The sequence below is a fragment of the Miscanthus floridulus genome, chromosome 8 (genome assembly GCF_019320115.1).
Source record: "Miscanthus floridulus cultivar M001 chromosome 8, ASM1932011v1, whole genome shotgun sequence".
NCBI lineage: Eukaryota > Viridiplantae > Streptophyta > Magnoliopsida > Poales > Poaceae > Miscanthus > Miscanthus floridulus.
This window is the reverse complement of record NC_089587.1, coordinates 2708441-2731508: the sequence shown is the minus strand read 5'-3', so window position 1 is coordinate 2731508 and position 23068 is coordinate 2708441. Positions and strand designations below refer to the sequence as shown.

General features: G+C 46.9%; 1 protein-coding gene across 1 annotated transcript; it reads right to left on the bottom strand.

Annotated features, from left to right (window-relative positions):
* Positions 1-4175: 4175 nt before the first annotated feature.
* LOC136470883 (BAG family molecular chaperone regulator 7-like) lies at positions 4176-7219 on the bottom strand. Its single transcript, XM_066468614.1, has 3 exons — positions 6195-7219; positions 5527-5802; positions 4176-4664 (listed from the first exon to the last, which is right to left on the bottom strand). The coding sequence occupies exons 1-3, from the start codon at positions 6963-6965 to the stop codon at positions 4461-4463; spliced, it is 1251 nt and encodes a 416-aa protein (XP_066324711.1). The 5' UTR covers positions 6966-7219; the 3' UTR covers positions 4176-4460.
* Between the last annotated feature and the right edge of the window lie 15849 nt (positions 7220-23068).

Here is a 23068-nt window from a genome sequence, read left to right as displayed (position 1 = left end):
TCCTTCTTGCAATTGCCCTTGCCTTGTCTGCTTGGCAATGCGCCATTGCCACCATTCCGATCATCGACATGACCTGCCAGCTCATCATACACTCAGTTCAACGACCCTTTTTTCTGACCAAATACATAATGTAGCCTGCATTTCAGAGTTTTACTTATATGTTCAGATGCGTCGTAAGTACGTGTCATTAGATCACTGATGACTGGATTTCCCTTCTCTTTGACAACTTGCGTTGCTTGCGTGGCATTGTATTGTATTGTTTTGCCATGCTCAGCTGAGGAGTCAGCAGGTCAGGTCAGGTCAGGAGAGCCATGAGTGCGATCTCCAATAATTACATTTCTTTAAGCACCTAACCGCCAATAATTCTCGGGGCCGGATTGATTGAGCAACCCCCGCCAATAATTCACTTGTTTAGCAAGCTAGGATTCCTTCGCCAGATTCGTGAGTGCAAACCCAACATTACTAGAAAATATATTGGTTTCTGAAAATATATAACAGATTCGCGTAGAGTTTGTTTCTGTGATTCCGTAAGCGCAAGAACCACCTAAATCAAAGCTACCGATAAAAAATATATTGGTTTTTAAAGTTTAAGTTTTATTAAAATAGATGTTATTGTTTAATAATTATTAAATTAAAAAATATTGGTTTTTAAAGTTTAAGTTTTATTAAAATAGATGTTATTGTTTTAATAATTATTAAACTACTTTGGAAAATGTTGTATTAAAAAACTGGGTTATAAGCCTAAATATAGAAAACTCCAGTTTTTTGTGGGGGTTTTAATTCTAGGAAGGCTTGGACGTGGTTATGCGTAGACCGGAAAGGTCAGAAAGAAAGATTGACATGACTCGGTAAACAGTCCACCGTCCGGGAGGAGAGAGAGCAGTCCACTGTGGTCCATGTTCACCAGTGAACCATAGATATGGTGATGGTCGGTCGAGGTTTCTTGCTGTTATATGTGTATTTCTAATGTTGTCGGTGCAGAAAAGTGACCAACACGTAAATATTTATAGTTTTGCCATACGTTGTGATCAGAGGTGGCATAGCACTCAATGACACAGGGTTTATACTGGTTCAGGCAACGTGCCCTACGTCCAGTTTGAGTCGGTCGGTGACTTTATTCCTGAGCCCAGGTGCTCAAAGTTTCCAGTGGGGTTACAAACGAGAAGGAGAAAAATGGGGTGCACAAGAGGTCCGGTCGGCTCCGGTCGGAAGGGCCGAGAGCGACAGGAGCTCCGCTATGAGCTAAGTGTTCAAATGTGTGCTTGAGGTCCGAACCCTACGGTTTTGTGGTTATGAGCTAGTAACTTGATCGATCTAGTGAATCTAAAGGGACTGAGCTCGAATCAACTTGGTCTATTGGGAGAGAGCGCATCCCCTTTTATAGATGAAGGGGATGGCCTTACAAGTGAGAGAGAGAGAGAGTACAAATGCTTCTAAGCCTTGTTGCCCACACCGACGGGTACAGGACGATGGTAGACGCCCACAACACTGTTGGATATCAGATGCACATGGGAGGTTCTATCGTTCTTTGTTTGGGTATGGCAGATGTCAGTACCTGCACATACTGTTGATGTCCAGAGGCATGTGAGGAGTTTCACCATGTGCACTCGGTGCGGTAAATCCCGGCGCCTACAACACTGTCGATGCCCAGAGGCATGTGGGGGGAGCCTTACCGTATGTGAGTTTAATGGTGCGCGCAATACTGTAGGGGAAATGTAGGCGCCTACAACACTGTTTGTGTCAGGGCCGTTGTAGAGTACTGTTCCTGCAGGTGTACAGGGTATAGTCCCTGGTATCGTGGTTTAACTTGTGCGCCTTGCCCTGCTTTCTCCGCACGTCTCTTGGTCCCTACCGAGCGGGCGTCCCCGGTCGGTTGATCCCAGTCGGCTCTGATCGTGCCAGTCGGAGAAGAGCGGTGAGCAGGGGCTAACGTATCCTCGGTCGGATAGTGCGGGGTCGGAGTCGGAAGCGGTGCTTTTGGCCAGGCCTTCCGGTCGAAGAAGCCGTCCGGAGGCGGGCTGGTGACCGAAGCGAGCGCTTCGGTCGGAGAGATGGGCCGGAGTCGGAAAACGGGCGCTGTTCCTTCTCGGCCTGACCTTCCGGTCGGAGATTGGATCACTCCCCCGCCCTGTCGCTCCGATACTTGGGCCGACCCATGAGTTGTGCGTTATCAGTTTGGGCTGAGCCTTTGTTTGGGAAGCCGGTCTGCGAGGGACTCCGGGTTTATGAACCCGACAAATCTATTACTGGATTTATTTTCCTAAAGGAAAACGGGCGTATTACGTAGGCATCAGGTGACGTCATCACGCTAATATGTACTTTTCAGTTGAGTATTTTTCTCAAACAGCAAATCAGTCCCAATGGTATTTAGACTCGTTTTTTCCACGAACCCAACGGCGGCAGAGCTCGCTCCCGACCGGTGCTTGCTCCGCGCCATGCTTGCACGGCTGCGTGCCTGGCGGGCTCCGCGGCGAGCCGATTCCACCGGTCGAGCCCCAGCTAGCCCTGGGTGACGACACCTTGTCCAAGAGCTTCTGCTGGTACTGGTCGAGCGCGAGCAGCTCAAGGTCGAAGTCCAGCTCCCAGCCGACGAGCGCGGTGTTGAGCCTGCTGCCCGGGGAGGAGGGCCAGGGCGGAATGAGGATGCCACGGAGCCTCGAGAAGGCGAGCGCTTCCGCGGACGCCCCTGCGGCGAGGAGGAGGTGCGTGGCCGTGACTGGGCCCGAGGCGCCGCTGGCCGCCGCGAGGTGGAGCGGAGTGACGCCATCCGTGGGCGACGCGCGCGCGGCCTCCGCCGTCATGGAGGACAACACGTACACCAGGACCGTTGTGGGGGCGTCGGCAGCCGGAGTGGCCCCCACCCGCGTCGAGAGGAGGTGCGGGAGTCGAGGGCGAAGGGAGCGGGCAAAGGATCGGCCCGCGAAGGTTCGCGTTGGTTCGGGTCTACGATGAAACGGGTACGAGACCCGACCGATCTGCAGTCAGAAGGACCAGATTGCTTGCTCGCCCGATCCGACGGCTTGCGGCTTAGCGGGCGACGTGGCATGATGGATTGCCCGCTGTTGGTGCACGAACCCTATTTGTACAAGAAAACAGCAGCACCAGCTAGGCGCTCTCTCTACTACTGGGCATAGCGAAAGCGTAAATCGATCGGCAGCTTAGCACGCAGCATATGATGAGTGCAGCAAGCAATGAGCATCACAAAAGCCAAATACAAATACAGAAAACTAGCTGGTGGATGAAATAAAACATTCAGCCTGTTCGCGTGTTGGTTTCAGCCAGGACTTATCAACCAGCCAACAATATTTTCCTCTCACAACAAACCAGCATCAGTCGAGCTTATCAGCCCAGAAACCAACCAGCGAACATACCCTGTCAGTCACAACACCTGTGGACAAGTGGTGGATCTCGACAGTTCTTTCTGAGTTTCTGTCCACATTCATGCATGTTCTTTCAACCAAGCCATTTCTGCAGCTCTGTAATTGGAAGCACCATTTCTCCATTTCAGATTCTGAGACTTAGGAAACTCACTCACCAGAAACAAGCCCTCTGTTGGGATTTAGCCAAGTTTTATATATGCACATATAACATGGCTATATTTTTTGTGTCCCTACCTACATACCTGAATTAGATTGGTCACTTTTCATTTTTGCAGAGCAAGCAGTAATACCGTGTTCTGAAAATCAAACTAGAAAGAGGGACAAGGATTATGACCACACAATTTAGTTGTGGTTTCGCTCAATTCAGCTTACACTCTTCATGGAGGCCCAACTCTTTTTGGGTTCCACCAGCCCAATTTACGAATGGCACTGGGCTAGGCCCAACGGGGCCTGCCATCCGATTCAACAACGGCGGCCTCATAAACCCAACCCACACGCAGATTGACATGTTCTTCTTAAGACGTCATACATCTGTGTAGTACAGCAAATATTTCAAGCAAATCCAAGGATGCCAAAATTAAGATATAGGACTGAAAAATAGTACTTCCTCTGTTTCAAACTGTAAGTCCTTTTGATATTTCTAGAAACATAGGTTTTACTATGTATATATAGGTATATAACAAAAGCCATGTATCTAGAAAAAAACCAAAACAACTTATAATTTGAAATGGAGAGAGTACTATTTATCCCAAGCACAGAACGCTCAAATATTAGCAAAAGCAGCAGGTCAGAGGCATATCACATTGATCAACAGATGCCAATTTATTAGAGTTTCACCACCCATGATGGATGAATCAGTTTACAAACACACACGTCTGGGACATCTGGGAACAAGGAGATACCTAGTCCAAACATAACATGGATCATACTGCTATGACGACATTACAAGGAACAACATTCTAGGAATACAACATCACAAAGTTCAACTAGCAAACATCTGAACAGGGGAGTCCTCAGCAGCAGCACAAGCTCTATAGTCCGCATGGCATACAACTACAAGCATCTCATCACTGATGCACTTCACTTGCCATCCTCCACAATTCTGACGACATTCTTAACACCATCCCTCATCTCCTTTGGGATGGCTCCACCTTCTGGGAGATCAAACTTCCTGCGGCTAAGCGTCCTTGGCTTCCCTGGTGGCTGAGGGTCCACGATCTCCAGCATCCCCTCAAGTTCCTCAAGCATGGATCTCTTTGCATTGCGGACCATGTAGTCTGGTCCCTGTTAAGCACAACGGAAGGCATTGACAAATGAAACGGGGTCATAAGGTTATTGTGTCATCAAATTGTTGCTTTTCGCAATTTATTTATTTGGATCAACACCACAGCAGAGGAACATGATATTCAACAAGAGATCATTAAAGAGTTTCGAGCGCACAGAGTGACGTAGTTTCAGTTACACAGTCCATACTATAAACATATATAGGAGGTTCTTTGCAGTTGTGTTCTTAGATTGTGATCCACCACATGTATAGACAGCTTATCTAAAGGTGCATGGGATTGTGAGGTGGCTCAAATAGCGACTAAAAAAACAAATGCTTGACATTATAAGCAAATTGATGCAGTGAAAAAATGGGTAACACAGTCGCAACTAAACGCCATAACACTTGAACTCGTACCACCAATCCTCCTAAATAGATCACCATGGGATACTAGGGAGAGCAAATTTAATTGTCCGGGAACTAATTATTCATGCCGGACGAAGATAGTCATAGCATATATCATCTACCAATGATTATACAATAGAATCAACTGTGAAAATGAGAAGTCAACTCTATTACATGTTCAATATTTTTTTAGGCAATGCACATGTTTCATGTAAGAAATCCTAGTGATAATGCCGCTGAGCATGTCAACATCTCTAATGTCTGGCGTCAGTAACAACTAACAAGGTAATTTGTAGTACTCAAAAGAACATTGCATAGTGTGTGCTGACAGATTCTGGTGTGAACAACCATAAACCATAATAAGCAGTACAGCAGTTGTCATGCTGAAAGCACAACTGCGTGTGCTGAATTTATGCAGAATGCAAGTCTAATAAGGCGTTGACTCGCGAAGTAGCATTGAACAGATCCAGAATTTACCTCAAGGGCATCAACGGTCAGTAGCAGGACAATGATCTTCTCAGCAAACCTCTGGCGCTCTTCAGTGTCATGTGCAATGCGGCGTCGGTATGAGATGTTGTAGAAGAAGGACCTGATCTCCTTGAGCTTGGCTTTCGCAACCGCGAGGTCGCGAAGGCAACGGAGCACCTGGGAGCGATGGGCCAGGTGCGCCCTGTAGTTCATCTGGATAAGCAGTGCGGCATCCTGTGGGGAAAGTTCCTTCCTCTTGCCCTTGCAGTGGTTCATTTCAAAAGCCTGCATGATGTCAGTACACGTGCGAACAAGTTCAGTTCAGTGTTGTTTGCAGCTAAATCTCAGTATCAGCCTTGCCCTTAAGACAGAATGCAATGTTGAAGACGGTCTGAAAAGGACATTGACGCCTCACACCTGAATAACACTAACTAACCTCAGCACCCAAAATCCAAGTTTTCCATGGACGGGTTAGCAAGTGAAGCTACACAGATTGGAAATGTCATCTCACATTTCCCACAGATCTAACCGAGCTCGAAACCTAGCAGCAAGAGCTCAGCCCCTAAAGTTAAAAATGATACCTTTTGTGCAAACATTTGACCAAATCCAGCCCAAACTATAGTTGTCCTACGTCATATCAAGCAGGCAGTGTATAGAGCACAAAGATCTCATCTGACCTTTCTGATGGCGACGCATCCGGCAGTGTTGTCCTCGATCTCGACGATCTCCACATTACCCTTCTTCGTTTTCTGCTGCTTGTCCTCCTTGACTTTCTTCTTAACGTCAGTGGGCTTCTTCTCCTTGTCATCATCATGGTCATCATCGCCGTAGGTCTCCTCGACGGAGTAAGAGTTGGACCAAGGCTCGAGGCAGCCCTTGCCCTTGATCTCCTTGGCCCACTTGACCTTGGTGGCGCCGGCGGCGGACGCCTTGGACTCCCACTTCCACTTGCGGTCGAAGCCGTCGTGGTGCGGGGTCCTGAGCTCGGCCTCCCACTTGAGGTTCCGGCCGCCGGCGGGCCGGTCCTCGGCGGTCCACTTGACCTTCCTGCCGTGGGCCTCGGCGGCGTAGGTGTACTTGCGGCGCGGTGCGGCGGGGGTGAGGGCGAGCGCGTGCTCGAGGGCGGAGACGCGGTGGCCGAGCGCGTCGAGGAGGAAGGGGTCGAAGTCGAAGGCCGGGCACCGGGGCGCGGCGGCGTGAAGCGGCAGGAGGAGGTCGACGTCGAAGGTGTCGATCAGGGAGGGGGAGAGGGAGGGGGAGGTGACGCCGAGCGGGCAGGAGGTCGGGTAGAAGGGGTGGTCGTCGAGGAGGAAGCGGTGGTGGGCGGAGGCGGAGATGTAGGGGCAGGACGAGGTGGTGGTGGTAGGGAAGGGGAAGGATGGGAAGAAGGGGTCGTCGTCGACGGCGTGGAGGTCCAGGAGGCGCTGGAAGTAGCGATCGCGGCTCATGGTGGCGGTGGATGCGGAGGGAGTTCGGACTGAGAAGTGGAGCCGCGGCGGCTAGGAGATGCCAAGGGGGAAGAGATGATGGCGACAGGGAAGGAGAAGAGTGCACGGCGAGGGCGAAGACAGAGGCTGATGAGAAGTGACTGCTGTGCCCCTCGCTCGTTACTTTCACACGACGAGTGGACGGGGTAAAACGGGAACGCGACGAACGGAGTGAGTTCTTGGGTGGTCGCCATGGCCATGATGAGGACGAACGGAGAGAGATCCGGCACGGCGCCGCGAACAAGATCCAACCGTGAGACACGGCCACGCAGCCTGGTTTGACTTGAGTACACGGCGACGCTACCTACCTCCTACAGAGGCCAAAAGCAGAGAGGAGATGAACAGAGAATGCGGGGAATCCCTATGCTATTGCTTTGTGGACACCACATGTGAGTGGCACGCTTGCTTGCTGGTCTCGTTCCTGCTGCGGCTCACGTGTTCGCACCCACGCAGACCCGGCCAAGCAGAGTGGCAGACAGCACGAGATCCTCAATCCGCATCCTACCTCCCCGGGACCCACCGGCCCAGGCGGCGGCCATGGCCGAGCAACGGGCATGGCCAGCCAGGAAACAGAGGCCGTCACTTCACGCCTCACGCGCACGCTTGTGTCTGTTGAAGAACAAGAGAAAGCAGAGCGTGACCACCCACATCCCAATTTGACGGTGGGCCTCCATCTGCCTCAACTTTCAGCCCGGCCTGCATGCATTCGTATGGGAAAAAGTCTACTTAAACCCCACCTTTCATACATTGTCTACTTCACCCCTCAATTATGAAACCATCTATTTTACCCCTTGAACTTTTCAAAACCGTCTATTTTACCCCCTGGACGGTTTTTTGATAGCGGTTTTGCTACCGAAACAGCGGGTTTGCTAAGTAACAGCGGTTGCTACAGTAGTGGTGGTTTGAATTTTCTTTTTTTTTTATTTATTTTCGGTGATTTTTTGAAAAATCATAGAAAAATCATAAAATGAAAAATCTAATTTTATTGGACTCCACGTGACTAGATCTACACAGTGAATATATAATACGGTATGCTTTAGTATAATTTTTTTTAGCTTTAGATTAATTGGAAAATCCAATTTTGTCTGTAATTAATTAGAATTTATCTATAACTAAGTTATACATAGTCCAATGAGTACGAAATTTTTACTATAGTTCAAGCATACAATAATTAGCGTACCATAAAAATTTCACCACAATTGGACCATAGAAGCTGCAGCTATGAATTATTCCAATTAATTACAAATAAAATTAGATTTTCCAATTAATCTAAGGCTACAGTAAAAATTTTGTACTAAAGCATACCGTATTATATATTCACTATGTAGATCTACTTATGTGGAATCCAATAAAATTACATTTTTCATTTTATGATTTTTCTATGATTTTTCAAAAATTCACCGAAAATAAATAAAAAAAGAAAGTAAAAAAATGGCATTGTAGCAAACCCACCAGTACTGTAGCAAACCCGATGTTACTGTAGACTTTTTCCCATTCGTATACGGGCCTCCTTTCCGACCTTCTTGAAGGCATAGCGGCCCATATATCTTAGCTCAACAAGCCGCCGGCCTGCTCCACCTCTTCTGAAAAGCCCCCACCAAGGCTGAGTTGCAGAGGCCCATCCTATTTTTTTCCGGCAGTGCTAGTGTCCGGACGGACGCCGCGCTCTGTTTCCCGCGCTCGGGCCAACACGCTCCCGTCCGAGCCCGTGTCGCCAGACCGCGCGCAAGGACTGCTCGTGCTCTCTCCGCTTCTCACGCGCATTACAACATGTATAACACCTCGATCTACTTTTACAACATCCAGATGAAATATGGACAACATACGTCCAAAACAGCAACATACGTCTGAAACACTTGCAAAACACCAAAAAAACTTGAAAACACGTGTGTAGCCATTGTAAACATATGCAATCATCAAGATAAAAACACTTGCAACATACGTATAAAAACACCTGAAACACTTTCATATATATGCAACATCCCAGTCTAGTTTTGCAACATATATTTGAAACAGATAAAATATTTGGAACATACACTTAGAACATACGCGTATAACCCATTGCAACATGTGCAGCATCCTTATGAAACACTTACAACATACCTCTAACAAATCTAAAACATTTGAAATGTATGCTTGAACATGCATCGTATCTCGATACGGCCTCCTCCGCCATCTGCATCGGGGTGCCGCAGTCGTAGCAAGAGGCGAGGCCGAAGGGCTTCCGCACCAGGGCCTGACGCTTCTCCTTGCGCGGTAGCCTTAGTGGCTACCTGGCGTCCGAGGGAGCGGTCACCACCCATGGGCGTGGCAGTGTCCACGCCGTCAGGTGAAGCGGGCTGCAGAGCAGAAGCAGCGGGGAGGCAAGGTGGAGCAGGAGAAGGAGCAGCGTGGGGTGACCATCAACGCTGGAGCGGGCCACAAAGCAGGAGTAGCGGGGCGACCGATGGAGTAGGAGTAGGCGGGGTGACCATGACCGTCGACGCGTGGAGCAGAGCGAAACATGCCTCTCGTCTCCTTCTCCTTTCCTTATCCAACCGGCGCAACAAAAGAGACGGATGCGGACATCGTAATAAAAAATGAGCGGGCGCAGAGGAGTGGTCTATTGGACTAGTATGCAGGCCTATGAAGGGGCGTCCGGACGGATGGACGCCCTGCACGTAGCATTCCGATGTTTCTTTTTCTTTTCCTTTCTCATAAAAGCAACACACATGACTCTCACACATGAAAATTAGGGAGTTCATGGAGCGTTGAAACGTCAGAGGATAGACATATGCAGCATTGACTGCGTCATTTTTTTAATAATGGCTGCATCTAAATTCTGGAGTCATCTAACCCCGAAATACACGAGGTGCCCCAAAAAATAAAATCATGAGCAGATAGTGAGGAACGTATGTAGTTTTTACAGCAAACATTATTAAGACTATTCGATTATTGTATCAAGTTACATCTTACATGGCAAGCATACAAATTCAAAAGAAAATGGTGTCAAGACTTGCATTGTGAGCAAATGATTACATCACACATACGATGAACCAAATGCCTGCTCCATGCATAATTTGACATAGAGCATAGAAATGGACGCGGGAGGGAGGGTTTGGGTGTCCACCCAAATGAGCTTGGCATAGAGCCCCTAGAAATGGGTGTGGGAGGGACGATTTAGGTGTCCATCCAAGTTTGAGGGCTCTAGTAGGGCCCTACTGCACCTCTATTTTTGACTTAGCCACCCATATTTAGCTACGGGCTCAAGTAGAGGTCCTGCTGCTGGAATTGTTATAATGCAACTGGAAAACACATAGTTCTATCAAGTTACAAGGTAGGCATACATACAGATTCAAAATACAATGGTGTCAAGACTTGCACTGAGAGCTAGCAAATGATTACATCGCACGATAGATGAACCAAATGCTTCACTATGTCAGATTTGCACATCACCGCCGGCCTCATCACTGCCGGATTTGTGAGAACTGGTAGTGATGTACCTTCACTGTCGGCTATGAGCTTAAAAATGAAAAAAATAATTGGTGCTGGGCTAAAACCGGCAGTGAAGGACCACATCACCGCCGGTTTTTGGCTTGAACCGACAGTGTTTTGGGGGCACTCATCACTGTCGGTTTAAGCCAAGAGCCGACAGTGATTGGGCACTATCACTGTCGGTTCTAGCCAAGAACCGACGATGATAAGCCTACAACACAAAACGATTGCAGCCGTTCTCTCCTTCCTCCTCTCTTCCATCCCGAGAACAGATGCGCACGTTTAGACCCTTCTCTCCATTATTGTGGCTACTCTTCACCGTGAAGCTAGTGCTTTGATTTTGAATATCGTCGGCAGTCCACCGAGGGGTATCCTGCGATGATAGATTTGTCGGTGGGGATGCGCATAATCAGGAACCAGATGGTGACACAAGGCGCAGAGACAACGATTTAGACAGGTTCGGGCCGTCTAATCGACGTAATACCCTACGTCCTGTGTCTTTGGTGTATTGTATTGATCTATATGTAGATTCGATCTGTCCGCTAGGGGACCCTACCTCTCCTTATATAGTCTGGAGGGATATAGTTACAAGTAAAGTATCCTATTTGGTACTATACAATGTCTTGCGGTGCACGCCGAGCAGCGCCGTGCACGCCTTGATCTTGTGGGCCGGGCCACCTCTGATGGTGCAGCCCATGTCTTGTCTTGAGGATACCGGGGGCCGTACCCCCACAGCTAGTCCCCAAGCCTGACAGTAGGTGACGTAGTTACGTGGTGTCAGGGTCATAAAGTAGAAGACCAGCCGAGTAGGCAGCCAGTCCCCGAGCGTAGCCTCGAGATGAAAAGCGCACATTCACCATAAGGTGAAGTGTGCCCACTTAGTCCCCGAGCCTGCTAGAAGATGAAGAATGAATCTTGTAGCAGGGTCAAAGAAAAAGAAGTCTAAAAGCTTGCTGACGTCGTCTGACATGCGCGTATCAAGACCCCAGACGTGCTGCCCAAGATCAGCACCCTGATCCGAACAACATGGAGCAGCTTGATAGCACACCGACGAGACGTAGCAAGATCCGACCACCAAGGGAGCACCGAGGAGTGAGGAGTCCCCGGTGTCGCTGGTGATGTCTGAGCACCGAGGAGCGAGGAGTCCCCGGCGTCGCTGGCAATGACCGAGCACCGAGGAGCGAGGAGTCCTCGGCGTCACTGAGGATGTCCGAGCACCGAGGAGCGAGGAGTCCACGGCGTAGGTAGCGATGTTCGAGCACCGAGGAGTCCTCGGCATAGGCGGCGATGTCCAAGCACCGAGGAGCGAGGAGTCCCCGATGTCGTTGGCGATGTCCGAGCACCGAGGAGCGAGGAGTCTTTGGCGTCACTGGCGATGACCGAACACCGACGAGCGAAGAGTCCCCGACGTCGCTGGCGATGTCCGAGCACCAAAGAGCGAGGAGTCCCCGGCGTCACTGGCAATGTCCGAGCAGTGAGGAGCGAGGAGTCCCCGGCATTGCTGGCGATGATCAAGCACCGAGGAGCGAGGAGTCCCCAGCGTCATTGGTGATGTCTGAGCACCGAGGAGCGAGTAGTCCTCGACGTCGCTGGCGATGACCGAGCACCGAGGAGCGAGGAGTCCCTGGCGTCGCTGGCGATGACTGAGCACCGAGGAGCGAGGAGTCCCTGGTGTCACTGGCGATGTTCGACCACCAAGGGAAGAGCGAGAAGTCCCCGATGTCGCTGGCGATGACCGAGCACTAAGGAGCGAGGAGTCCCCAGCATCGATGGCGACGATCGAGCACCGAGGAGCGAGGAGTCCCTGACATCGCTGGCGATGACCGAGCACCGATGAGCGAGGAGTCCCCGGCGTCGCTGGTGATGTCCGAGCACCGAGGAGCGAGGAGTCCCCGGCGTCGCTAGCGATGACCGAGCACCGAGGAGCGAGGAGTCCCTGACGTCGCGGGCGATGTCCGAGCATCGAGGAGCGAGGAGTCCTCGGCATCGCTAGCGATGACCGAGCACCGAGGAGCGAGGAGTCCCTGACGTAGCTGGCGATGATCGAGCACCGAGGAGTGAGGAGTCTCCGGTGTTGCTGGCGATGCCCGAGCACAGAGGAGAGAGGAGTCCTTGGCGTCGCTGGTGATGTCCGAGCACCGAGGAGCGAGGAGTCCTCGGCGTCGCTGGCGATGACCGAGCACCGAGGAGCGAGGAGTCCCCGGCATCACTGGCGATGACCGAGCACCTAGGAGCGAGGAGTTCTCGACGTAGCTAGCGATGACCGAGCACCGAGGAGCGAGGAGTCCCCAACATCGCTGGCGATGTCCGAGCACCGAGGAGAGAGGAGTCCCTGGCGTCGCTGGTGATGTCCAAGCATCGAGGAGCGAGGAGTCCCTGGCGTCGCTGATGATGACCGAGCACCGAGGAGCGAGGAGTCCCCGGCATCGTTGGCAATGACCGAGCACTGAGGAGCGAGGAGTCCCCAACGTAGGCGGTGATGTTCAAGCACTGAGGAGTCGCCAGCGTAGCTGACGACGTTCATGCAGTGAAGTATGCCCACTTAGTCCTTGAGCACGAAGTATCCGTGCGCCGAGGAGTAACCAACGTAGCTAGCGATGAAGCATGAGCGACGAACAGTCTGGTCAACTGGTCGGTGGCCAAGTGAGCATTGAGTAGAAGCGATCGACGAACAGTCCGATCAACTGGTCGGCGACGGAGTCCATGAACCAAGCGGTCTGACCAGTTGATCGGTGGAGAAGTCCGAGCACCAGGTGGTCCGATCAGCTGGACGATGATCCTGCAATACAAATATGTAGAACAGGTAGTACATGATGTAAAAATATATAAACTCCAGAGAAAAATCAGTAATGGCGATGAAATAGCGTATGCAGCTCGGCGATCAGTTGGTGTAAAGATGTATTTATATTTAATACAAATCTCCCAAACAGTTAGTGTGTAGCTGAGTCTTCAGCCCTAGCTAGCCTGTTAACCATAACATCGAGCGTGGAGCCCATGCACGTGTAGGAGGAATAGACATGACCAAGGAACCACAGCCGACCACCCATAACGCAGAGCACGGAGCCCGTAACATGTGTAGGGAGGAGCCAAAGGCAGGGCCGCCTCTGGAGGTGTCTGAGCATCAACGTGACTATTTGAGGGTTCGGGAAATCATTTGGAGAGCAAATATGGAGAAAATAGTCCAGAGAAACATTATGGCGATATACAGAGATTGGAGAATATTTAGAATAATATTAAAGCGTGACTTAGCTTTAGACGGAGCGTCTGGTCGGTGGCGTATGGCACTATCTGGTTGGCGTTGATGGCGAGCACCTGGCGGGCGGTGAGTTGTTGGTGAAGACATCCTCGGAGGTGGTTCCGAGATCAGATCTATAGTCGCAGGGGTTGGCGTAGCTAGCGATGAATCATCGTCGTGGACCGACATGGATCTCCACGAGATTGATGAGAACGTGCTTTGATTTGAGGTCCATCTAGCTCACCATGGATCAAGCGCACACCCATACCTGGCGCGCCAACTGTCGATAGAATATCATCAGCAGTCCACCGAGGGGTATCCCGCAATGGTAGATTTTTCGGTGGGGATGCGCGTAATCAGGAACCAGATGGTGACACAAGACACAGAGACAGCGATTTAGACAGGTTCGGGTCGTCTGATCGACGTAATACCCTACGTCCTATGTCTTTGGTGTATTGCATTGATCCGTATGTAGATCCGATCTATCCGCTAGGGGACCCTGCCTCTCCTTATATAGTCTGGAGGGACAGGGTTATAAGTAAAGTATCCTATTTGGTACTATACAATGTCTTGCGGTGCACGCCAAGCAGCACCGTGCACGCCTTGATCTTGTGGGATGGGCTACCTCTAATGGTGCGGCCCATGTCTTGTCTTGAGGATACCGAGGGCCATACCCCCACAGGCTTGATCTTTTTACTTTAAGGTTAGTAACAAACATCCACTCCTTTGATTTTGTTGCTTAATTAGCTTCATTTTGATGGCTACATTGCTTGATTCTCATTCTAGTTCTTTCTTCATTCTGGAGAGCACTTTTCTAATTGGACATTTGTGCAAGGCTCAAATTGTGGTGAATCCATCATCCAAAAGGTTGATGTTTATGAACATATTTAAATTCCTAGCTAATTATTCCATGGTGGTCAAGATCATCATTGTTAGTATGTGATGCTATAATTAGTTCTTAGAAGTAGAGAAGAATAGTTGTTCTTCAATATTGTGCAATAATTGTTTTTTACTATGATTTTCAATTTACAGGGCCGGGGTTATCAATTTCATTTTTTCAATAATTAGTGTACAATAATGTTTTCCAAAAATGGTACTTTTGAGCTACAATTGTTGTTCATGAAGCTCGATTTCTTGTTAATTCTTTGTAATTACTGTCTCAGTATTTTTTTGTGTAGAGATGGATCGAGAGTGGATGCATCTGTCCCGAACGGACAAGCGGTATATGCATGGCGTCAGCCAGTTTATCACCGATGTCAAAGCCCATGCTAGGAATGGGAACCCTGTCTTCTACCCATGCAAAGATTGCAAGAATCATAGGAACTTTCGTCAAATTGAGTCTATACGATCGCACTTGATTACCAGGGGGTTCATGCCAAACTATATAATATGGACTATGCATGGCGAGGTTGGTGTGAATGTTCTGTAGGGAAACAATGATGATGTGGACATGCCTGACGTAGCCATCCACAATGCTGACGAGGAACCCGGTGTCAACACAGAACCTATGGCCACAATTAATAATGTGTTTAGGAATATGCTACCTGATGACACCAAGGATAACGATGGCATTTCTCAGCTGCTATGTAATGTAGAGACCGGTTGTCTTAGTGAAGACAACTAAGAAAGCTAGAGAAAATGAGACAAGATGGCAAAACATCATTGTATAGGAATTGTCCAATAAGTAAGCTGGAAGCCGACATCATGTTGTTAGAGTTCAAATCGATAAACGGATTGAGCGATAAAGGCTTCGATCAGTTGTTAGGTATAATAAGGAAAATGCTCCTAGAAAAAAATGAGTTGCTAGAAAAGACATACTTGGACAAGCAAATGATCTACCCCATCGGCCTCGAGGTTGAAAAAATCCACGCGTGTTCTAATGATTGCATATTGTACCGTGGAGAAAAATACAAAGACTTGGACAAGTGCCCTAAGTGTGAAGCTCCATGGTACAAGGATGGGCCATCAAACGAGGGTACCAAGACCAGAGGAGGTCCTGTAAAGGTCACTTGGTATTTCTCTATAGCTCCTCGGGTGCATAGGTTGTTTGCATATGAAAAGTCAGCCAAGCTATTGCGCTGGCATGGTGAAGAGCGTGAGAAAGATACAATGATGAGGCACCCCGCCGATGGGCATGACTGGAGGACTATCAATACTATGTTCTATAAGGACATCAGTGGAGAGGTAAGGCACCTTTGGTTTGCTTTGAGCACAAATGGGATGAATCATTTTGACCATGTTAGAAGCAATCATAGCACCTGGCCAGTGACGCTCTGTATATACAACCTTCCACCTTAGGTCTATATAAAGTGGTCGTACATCCAGATGCCACTACTGATCCGAGGGCTAAGACAACCTGGGAATGACATCGATGTATTTCTAGAACCAGTGATCGATGAACTAGTGGAGATGTTTGAAAAGGGTGTGTTGGATGTTTGGGACGAGTACAAAATGGAACATGTCACGATCAAGGGAGTACTTATCGCTACAATCACCGACCTGCTAGGTCGAGGTTCGTTGTCTGAAGAGAAGACAAAAGGCTATACTGGATGTGTCGAGTGCTTGGACGACACCGATGTAGTAAATCTACCAAATAACTCAAAGATAGTTTATATGTGACACCGTAGGTTCCTACCTAAGGATCACCCTTACCGTAGGAATAGAAAAGATTTCAACGATACTATTGAGAAACGCTTAGCTCCAAAATATCGAGATGGGCCTGTGATATTTCGAGAACTCAACAAACTAGAGGTTGTCCTTAGGAAGGGGGACAATACAGTAGCAACGCCTGATGGGAGCGTTTGGAAGAAAAATTGGTTTTCTAGAAACTACCTTACTGGCCATTTCTGAGTGTACGCCACTGTCTTGATCCCATGCACATCACTAAAAACGTGTGCGCTAACACTCTTAACACCTTGATGGACACCAGGGGGACATCAAAGGATTCACTAGCCACACGCCTAGACATGCAACACTTGGGAATCAGGAAGGAGCTGTATCCCATGGAGTTAGAGAATGGCCAGTTCGAACTTTTGGTTGCGTCATGGACATTGAAGAAGGAAGAAAAACGTGCGCTTATTTCTTTCTTCAATGAACTCAAAGTCCTGATGGGCTACTGTGCGAACCCAAAGAGGCTAATGAATATGAGAGAACTCAAGTTCAACTATGGCCCTATGAAGACCCATGACTGTCATGTCATTATGACTCAGCTGCTCCCTGTTGCCCTACGTGGTATCCTCCCCCCAAAGGTCCGCGCCCCAATCATAAAGCTTTGCTCGTTCTTTAACGCGATCTCAAAAAAGGTCATTGATGTGTCCACGCTAGAGCAGCTACAACAGGACATAGCCGAAACTCTCGTTAGGCTTGAGATGCATTTCTCGCCAACTTACTTTGATATCTCATTACATCTGCTCATTCATCTTGTTGACCAAATTAGAGCCCTTGGCCCAATGTACATGCATCAGATGTTCCCTTTCAAAAGATTGATGAAAGTTTCAGAAGGTATGTTAGAAATAGATTTAGGCCAGAAGGGGGTATGGTTGAAGGATGGTCAACGGAGGAGGCCATTGAGTTCTGCACATATTATCTGGACATCAAAAGGGTTGGAGTTCTAGAATCTCGTCACGAGGGAAGACTACGTGGCAAAGGAACGATCGGGGTGAAATATGGTCAGTGGGTCCTCATAGAGGAGATATGGGAGCTCTTTTTCAACGAACCACAAGGGAAGACTACGTGGCAAAGAAATATGGTCGTCTATTGTAACATATTTCAAAAGAGCTGCCTGCAAAGGAACTGCCACGTAGTCTTCCCTGCAAAGGAACGATCAAAAGAGCTGCCTACAAAGGAACCATAGCCTATGGTTCGTTGAAGGCAGCTCTTTTTCGCTGTCAGTGGGTCCGGCTCAAGGAAATCAACACTGACAGCAAAGAGTTCACTACTGTTGATCTCACTAAGACCGCATATAGAGACGACCCCTTCAACCTTACAAGAGATGTTATGCAAGTCTTCTATGCAAGGGACAACAAGACAAAAGGAAGGCTAAAAGTAGTCTAGAAGGGAAAAGAAAGATTATCGGTATCGATGGAGTGACAAACGAAGAAGACTACAGGGGCTATCAGGAAATGCCTCCATTCGGGGCGAACGTACCCCTACCTATCCTTCAATAGGTTGACGAACATGTTTACGTACGAATTGATCACAATGAGGCCCTCATTGTCGATGCACCTAAAGATAGTTAGATTATTATTAACTATGTAATCATTATACAGACGTTGTATCAGCAATTCGCACTAAATATTTAATTTATATTTTGTGCGCATCTCTACAATTTAATTATTGACTATGTAATCAAATATTAAGATGATGTTCACAAACACTATTATTTGATAATTATAGATCATTAATTAATTATCATAGAATTAAATAATCAAGACACAAATTTTTGTGTTACTTTAGAATATAAACTAACTGCATTATTTCTATTAATAAATAAATAAAGAAAAGCAAACTAAGCGAACTCCCTACCCTAGCTCAGCGGTTAAGGCCGCGCACTCTGTACTCTGAGATCCGCGCTCGAATCCCAGGCGGTTCAAACTTTTTTGATTTTACATTTATTATTTAGTAGTGCATTACGATGGAATAAAGAAAAAATAAAACCATTCTAACCGAACTCCCTATCCTAACTCAGCGGTTAAGGCCGCGTACTCTCGATCCCGCGACCCACGCTTGAATCTCAGGCGGGCCAAACTTTTTAATATTTTTTACAAAAAGACTACGATGGCAGGCTCCAAACCGATAGTGTTTTTTTATATTTTTTTTACTAAAAGTTGGTGGCAGGACCCTTCACTGTCGGTTTTGGTTTTAAAACTGGCAGTGATAGCTTCTATCACAGTCGGTTGCTCAAACCGACACAGAGAGTGCACTCATACGGGCATTGGACTTCATCGATACAAGCGGATACATAATCTGTGACATCGATTACCATATATGGCTACAGAGATATGCTAGTGTGCGTGGCCCGATCAATCCCAACAGTGATTCTAATAGTAATTAATGTTTATTTAGCTAGGTTTTTTCAAGGTCGTAGTTTAATTGTGTTCTAATTTTAATATGTACGGCTTTGTGTGTTTAATTATTGTCATGCATGTAATTCGTGTAACATTTGTTGGACAACTAGAAGTATACATTCCAGTGTCGTATTGGTGTCAAAATTATTCTCAGGCTTGCATATGCCACGTGTGAAGGAAACACCAAGTTTGGGATTTTTCGGACATGATTTGCTGGTTTAATTGAATTTCTGCGCGACGAAACCATTTAATTATAGGTTGAATTGAGTCTACCCATAAAAAGATCTGTAATGGTGTTAAACTTTTACACAGGCTCTAATGTGCCCTAGGAATAAAAATTTTGTGGAGGTGGATGAAAAAATATATTAGGTCCAAGATGAAATTCACTCTCTTTTATCTCATTTAGCATAGAGAAAAATACAATAAATAAAAAAATGATCAGAAAAACCTAAAATCCTATGTGGAGTCTTAATTTGGTGTACATGCTTGCCAAAAAAATTTCAAGCCATTTCGACATAGGCGGAGTATACATGCTTCACAGAGGTACATTTGCATTTTCACCGAACCATGACTATACACATAGGTTATCAAGGTTTCTGTGGTTCATAGGCATTCTAGTGTTGTATTGGTCTCAAAATTATTCACAGGCTTGCATGTGCCACATGTGAAGGAAACACCAAGTTTGGGATTTTTCGGAGATGGTTTGCTACTTTCTAAGATTTAATTGAATTTTCGCGCGACGACAACATTTAATTATAAGTTGATCTGAGTCTACCCACGAAAAGATCTGGAATGGTGTTAAACTTTTACACAGGCTCTAATGTGCCCTAGGGATAAGAATTTTGTGGAGGTGGATGAAAAAATCTATTAGGTCCAAAATGAAATTCACCCTCTTTTGTCTCATTCATCACAGAGAAAAATATAATAAATAAAAAAATGATAAAAAATCTAAGATCCTATGTGGGATCTTAATTTGGGTGTACATGCTTGCCAAAAAAATTTCAAACCATTTCGACATAGGCGGAGTATACATGCTTCATAGAGATACATTTACCTTTTCATCGAACCATGACTATACACATAGATTATCAAGTTTTTTTGTGGTTTATAGGCATTCTGGTGTCGTATTGGTCTCAAAATTATTCTCAGGCTTACACGTTCCACGTGTGAAGGAAACATCAAGTTTGGGATTTTTCAGAGATTGTTTGCTACTTTCTGAGGCTTAATTAAATTTCCACGCGACGACACCATCTAATTATAGGTTAAACTGAGTCTACCCACGAAAAGATCCAGAATAGTGCCAAATTTTTACACAGGCTCTAATGTGCCCTAGGGATAAGAATTTTGTGGAGGTGGATAAAAAAATCTATTGGGTCCAAGATGAAATTCACCCTCTTTTATCTCATTCGGCACAGAGAAAAATATAATAAATAAAAAAATGATCAGAAACACCTAAGATCCTGTGTGGGGTCATAGTTTGGGTGTACATGCTTACCAAAAAAATTTCAAGTCATTTCATCATAGGCGGAGTATACATGCTTTTATAGAGGTACATTTGCCTTTTCATCGAACCATGACTATACACATAGGTTATCAAGGTTTCTATGGTTCATAGGCATTCCATTGTCGTATTGGTCTAAAAATTATTCTTAGGCTTGCACATGCCACGTGTGAAGGAAACACTAAGTTTGGGATTTTTCGGAGATGGTTTGCTTCTTTCTGAGGTTTAATTGAATTTCCGCGCGACGACACCGTTTAATTATAGGTTGAACTGAGTCCACCTACAAAAAGATTTGGAATGATGCCAAACTTTTACACAGGCTCTAATGTGCCCCAGGGATAATAATTTTGTGGAGGTGGATGAAAAAATCTATTGGGTCCAAGATAAAATTCATCCTCTTTTGTCTCATTCGGCACAGAGAAAAATATAATAAATAAAAAATGATAAAAAACCTTAGATCTTGTGTGGGGTCTTAATTTGGGTGTACATGCTTGTCAAAAAAAAATTCAAGCCATTTCAAAATAGGCGGAGTATACATGCTTCACAGAGGTACATGTGCCTTTCATCGAACCATGACTATACACATAGGTTATCAAGGTTTCTGTGGTTCATACGTATTTCGGTGTCGTATTGGTCTCAAACTTTTTCTTAGGCTTGCACGTACCACGTGCGAAGGAAACACCTAGTTTGGGATTTTTCAGAGATGGTTTGCTACTTTGTGAGGTTTAATTGAATTTCCGCGCGATGACACCGATTAATTATAGGTTGAACTGAGTCTACCCATAAAAAAATCCGAAATGGTGCCAAACTTTTACATAGGCTCTAATGTGCCCTAGGGATAAGAATTTTGTGGAGGTGGATGAAAAAATCTACAGTGTCCACGATGAAATTCACCTTCTTTTATCTCATTCAGCACATAGAAAAATATAATAAACAAAAAAATGATTAAAAAACCTAAGATCCTTTGTGAGATCTTAATTTGGGTGTACAAGCTTGCTAAAAAAATTCAAGCCATTTCGACATAGGAATACATATGCTTCTATTTATTCAGTATATAAAAGAATTTTTTTAATATATATAAACATCACCGTCGATTTCAAAAAACCGGCAGTGATGAGAAAAAACCGACAGTGATGCTGGTTATCACTGTCGGTTTATTTTAAAAACCGGCAGTGATATATAAAAAATTAAAAAAATTGTGCCAGCCCTCGGGTCTCGGGCTATAGAGTTCATAGACTTAACCGCTGCGCTAGTATAGGATGTGTGACAAGGTTTATTTATTTTTTTATTTTTAACCTTTAGACCGCTTAATAAATTATAAAATTAAACCAAAAAAATTGGGCCGCCTGGGATTCGAACACGGGTATCGGGGGCTAAGTTGCGGGGTCTTAACCGTTGAGCCAGTAGGAGGTATTCGAAGGAAGTGAAAAAGATAACTTACTTATGCTAGAATCGCTACACGGCAATCACTGCCGATTTAAAGAATGGCACGACAGTGATATTTCTACATCACTGTCGGTTTAGACTTACAACCGGCAGCGATATACCCTCCATCACTATCGGTTTATAATTAGAACCGGTAGTGATGAGGTCTGGTATAAAAGCCCGGCGCGGGTTGAAATTATCCAAATTTCAACCCCGTGCCAACCGTTCGTAGCCCCGCGCTGCTTTTCTTCGACGCCGACGCCCGTGCACCGCCCCACACTAGAGCACCCGTCCACCGCCCCTCGAGCTGTCATTCCCAGCCCTGCGCTCCTCTTCTTCGACGCCGACTCCCGTGCACCGCCCCACGCCAGAGTACTCCCCACGCCGTCCATCGCCCCACGCCGAAGCACCGCCGATGCCTTCAGGAGCGTGCGGATAATTGCTTTCCCACCCCCATGGTGAGTGCGTGGCTCACTGCCAGCTAAGTGTTTGATAAAATGCCCCACGGTTGTTGTCTTCCCAATAGCAGCCGATTCCTATTCGATTGAGTTATATGCTGTTACTCCTTGGTTTAGCTATCTGTCGATATAATATCGTCGATAGTCCTCCGAGGGGTATCCCACGAAGGTAGATTGATCGGTAGAGGAGCGCGAGATCAAGAACAAGAAGGCAACAGAGACACACGAGTTAGATAGGTTCAGGCCGTCAGTATGACGTAATACTCTACTTCTATAGTCTGTTGGTTTGTATTAGCTATCGTATGATATGCCGTGATTTTAGAGGGGGTCCCTGCCCGCCTTATATAGTCCAGGAGGCAGGGTTACAAGTCGGTTAGATCTAAGAGATAACTAGAAAGTAATAACTGATTACAGGAATCTTGGGATCATACATATCCTAACAGATCTCATATTATCTCCAGGATATCTTCCTGATATCTTGCGGAAGGCGCCGAGCAGAGTCGTGCCTCACAAGGATCCTTCTTGTGGGCTGGGCCACCCCTAGGGGCGCAACCCATGTGGTCTACCATGGGTATCCGGGGTCGTACACCCCACAGCTAGTCCCTAAAAGCCTTGTACCCATTGTGCAACGCCGTCTTGAGCTTGTCTGAGCAGGTGCGAATGACGCCAAGCAGTCAAGCTCATGGTCCAACCACCATGCTGAACTGCCGAGCAGCATGAACCGTCGCCGAGTAGTGTGAACCATTGCTGAGCAGCATGACCTGTCGCCGAACAGCGTGAACTACCACTGAGCAGAGTGACCTGAGTATAGCTTGCCATAAGGGTGTAAGGAGCTCAAGTTCAGAATCAAAAATTTCTCCGCAGTGAACCAAGTGTGTCCACTTAGAGTCCGAACAAAGTTGTAG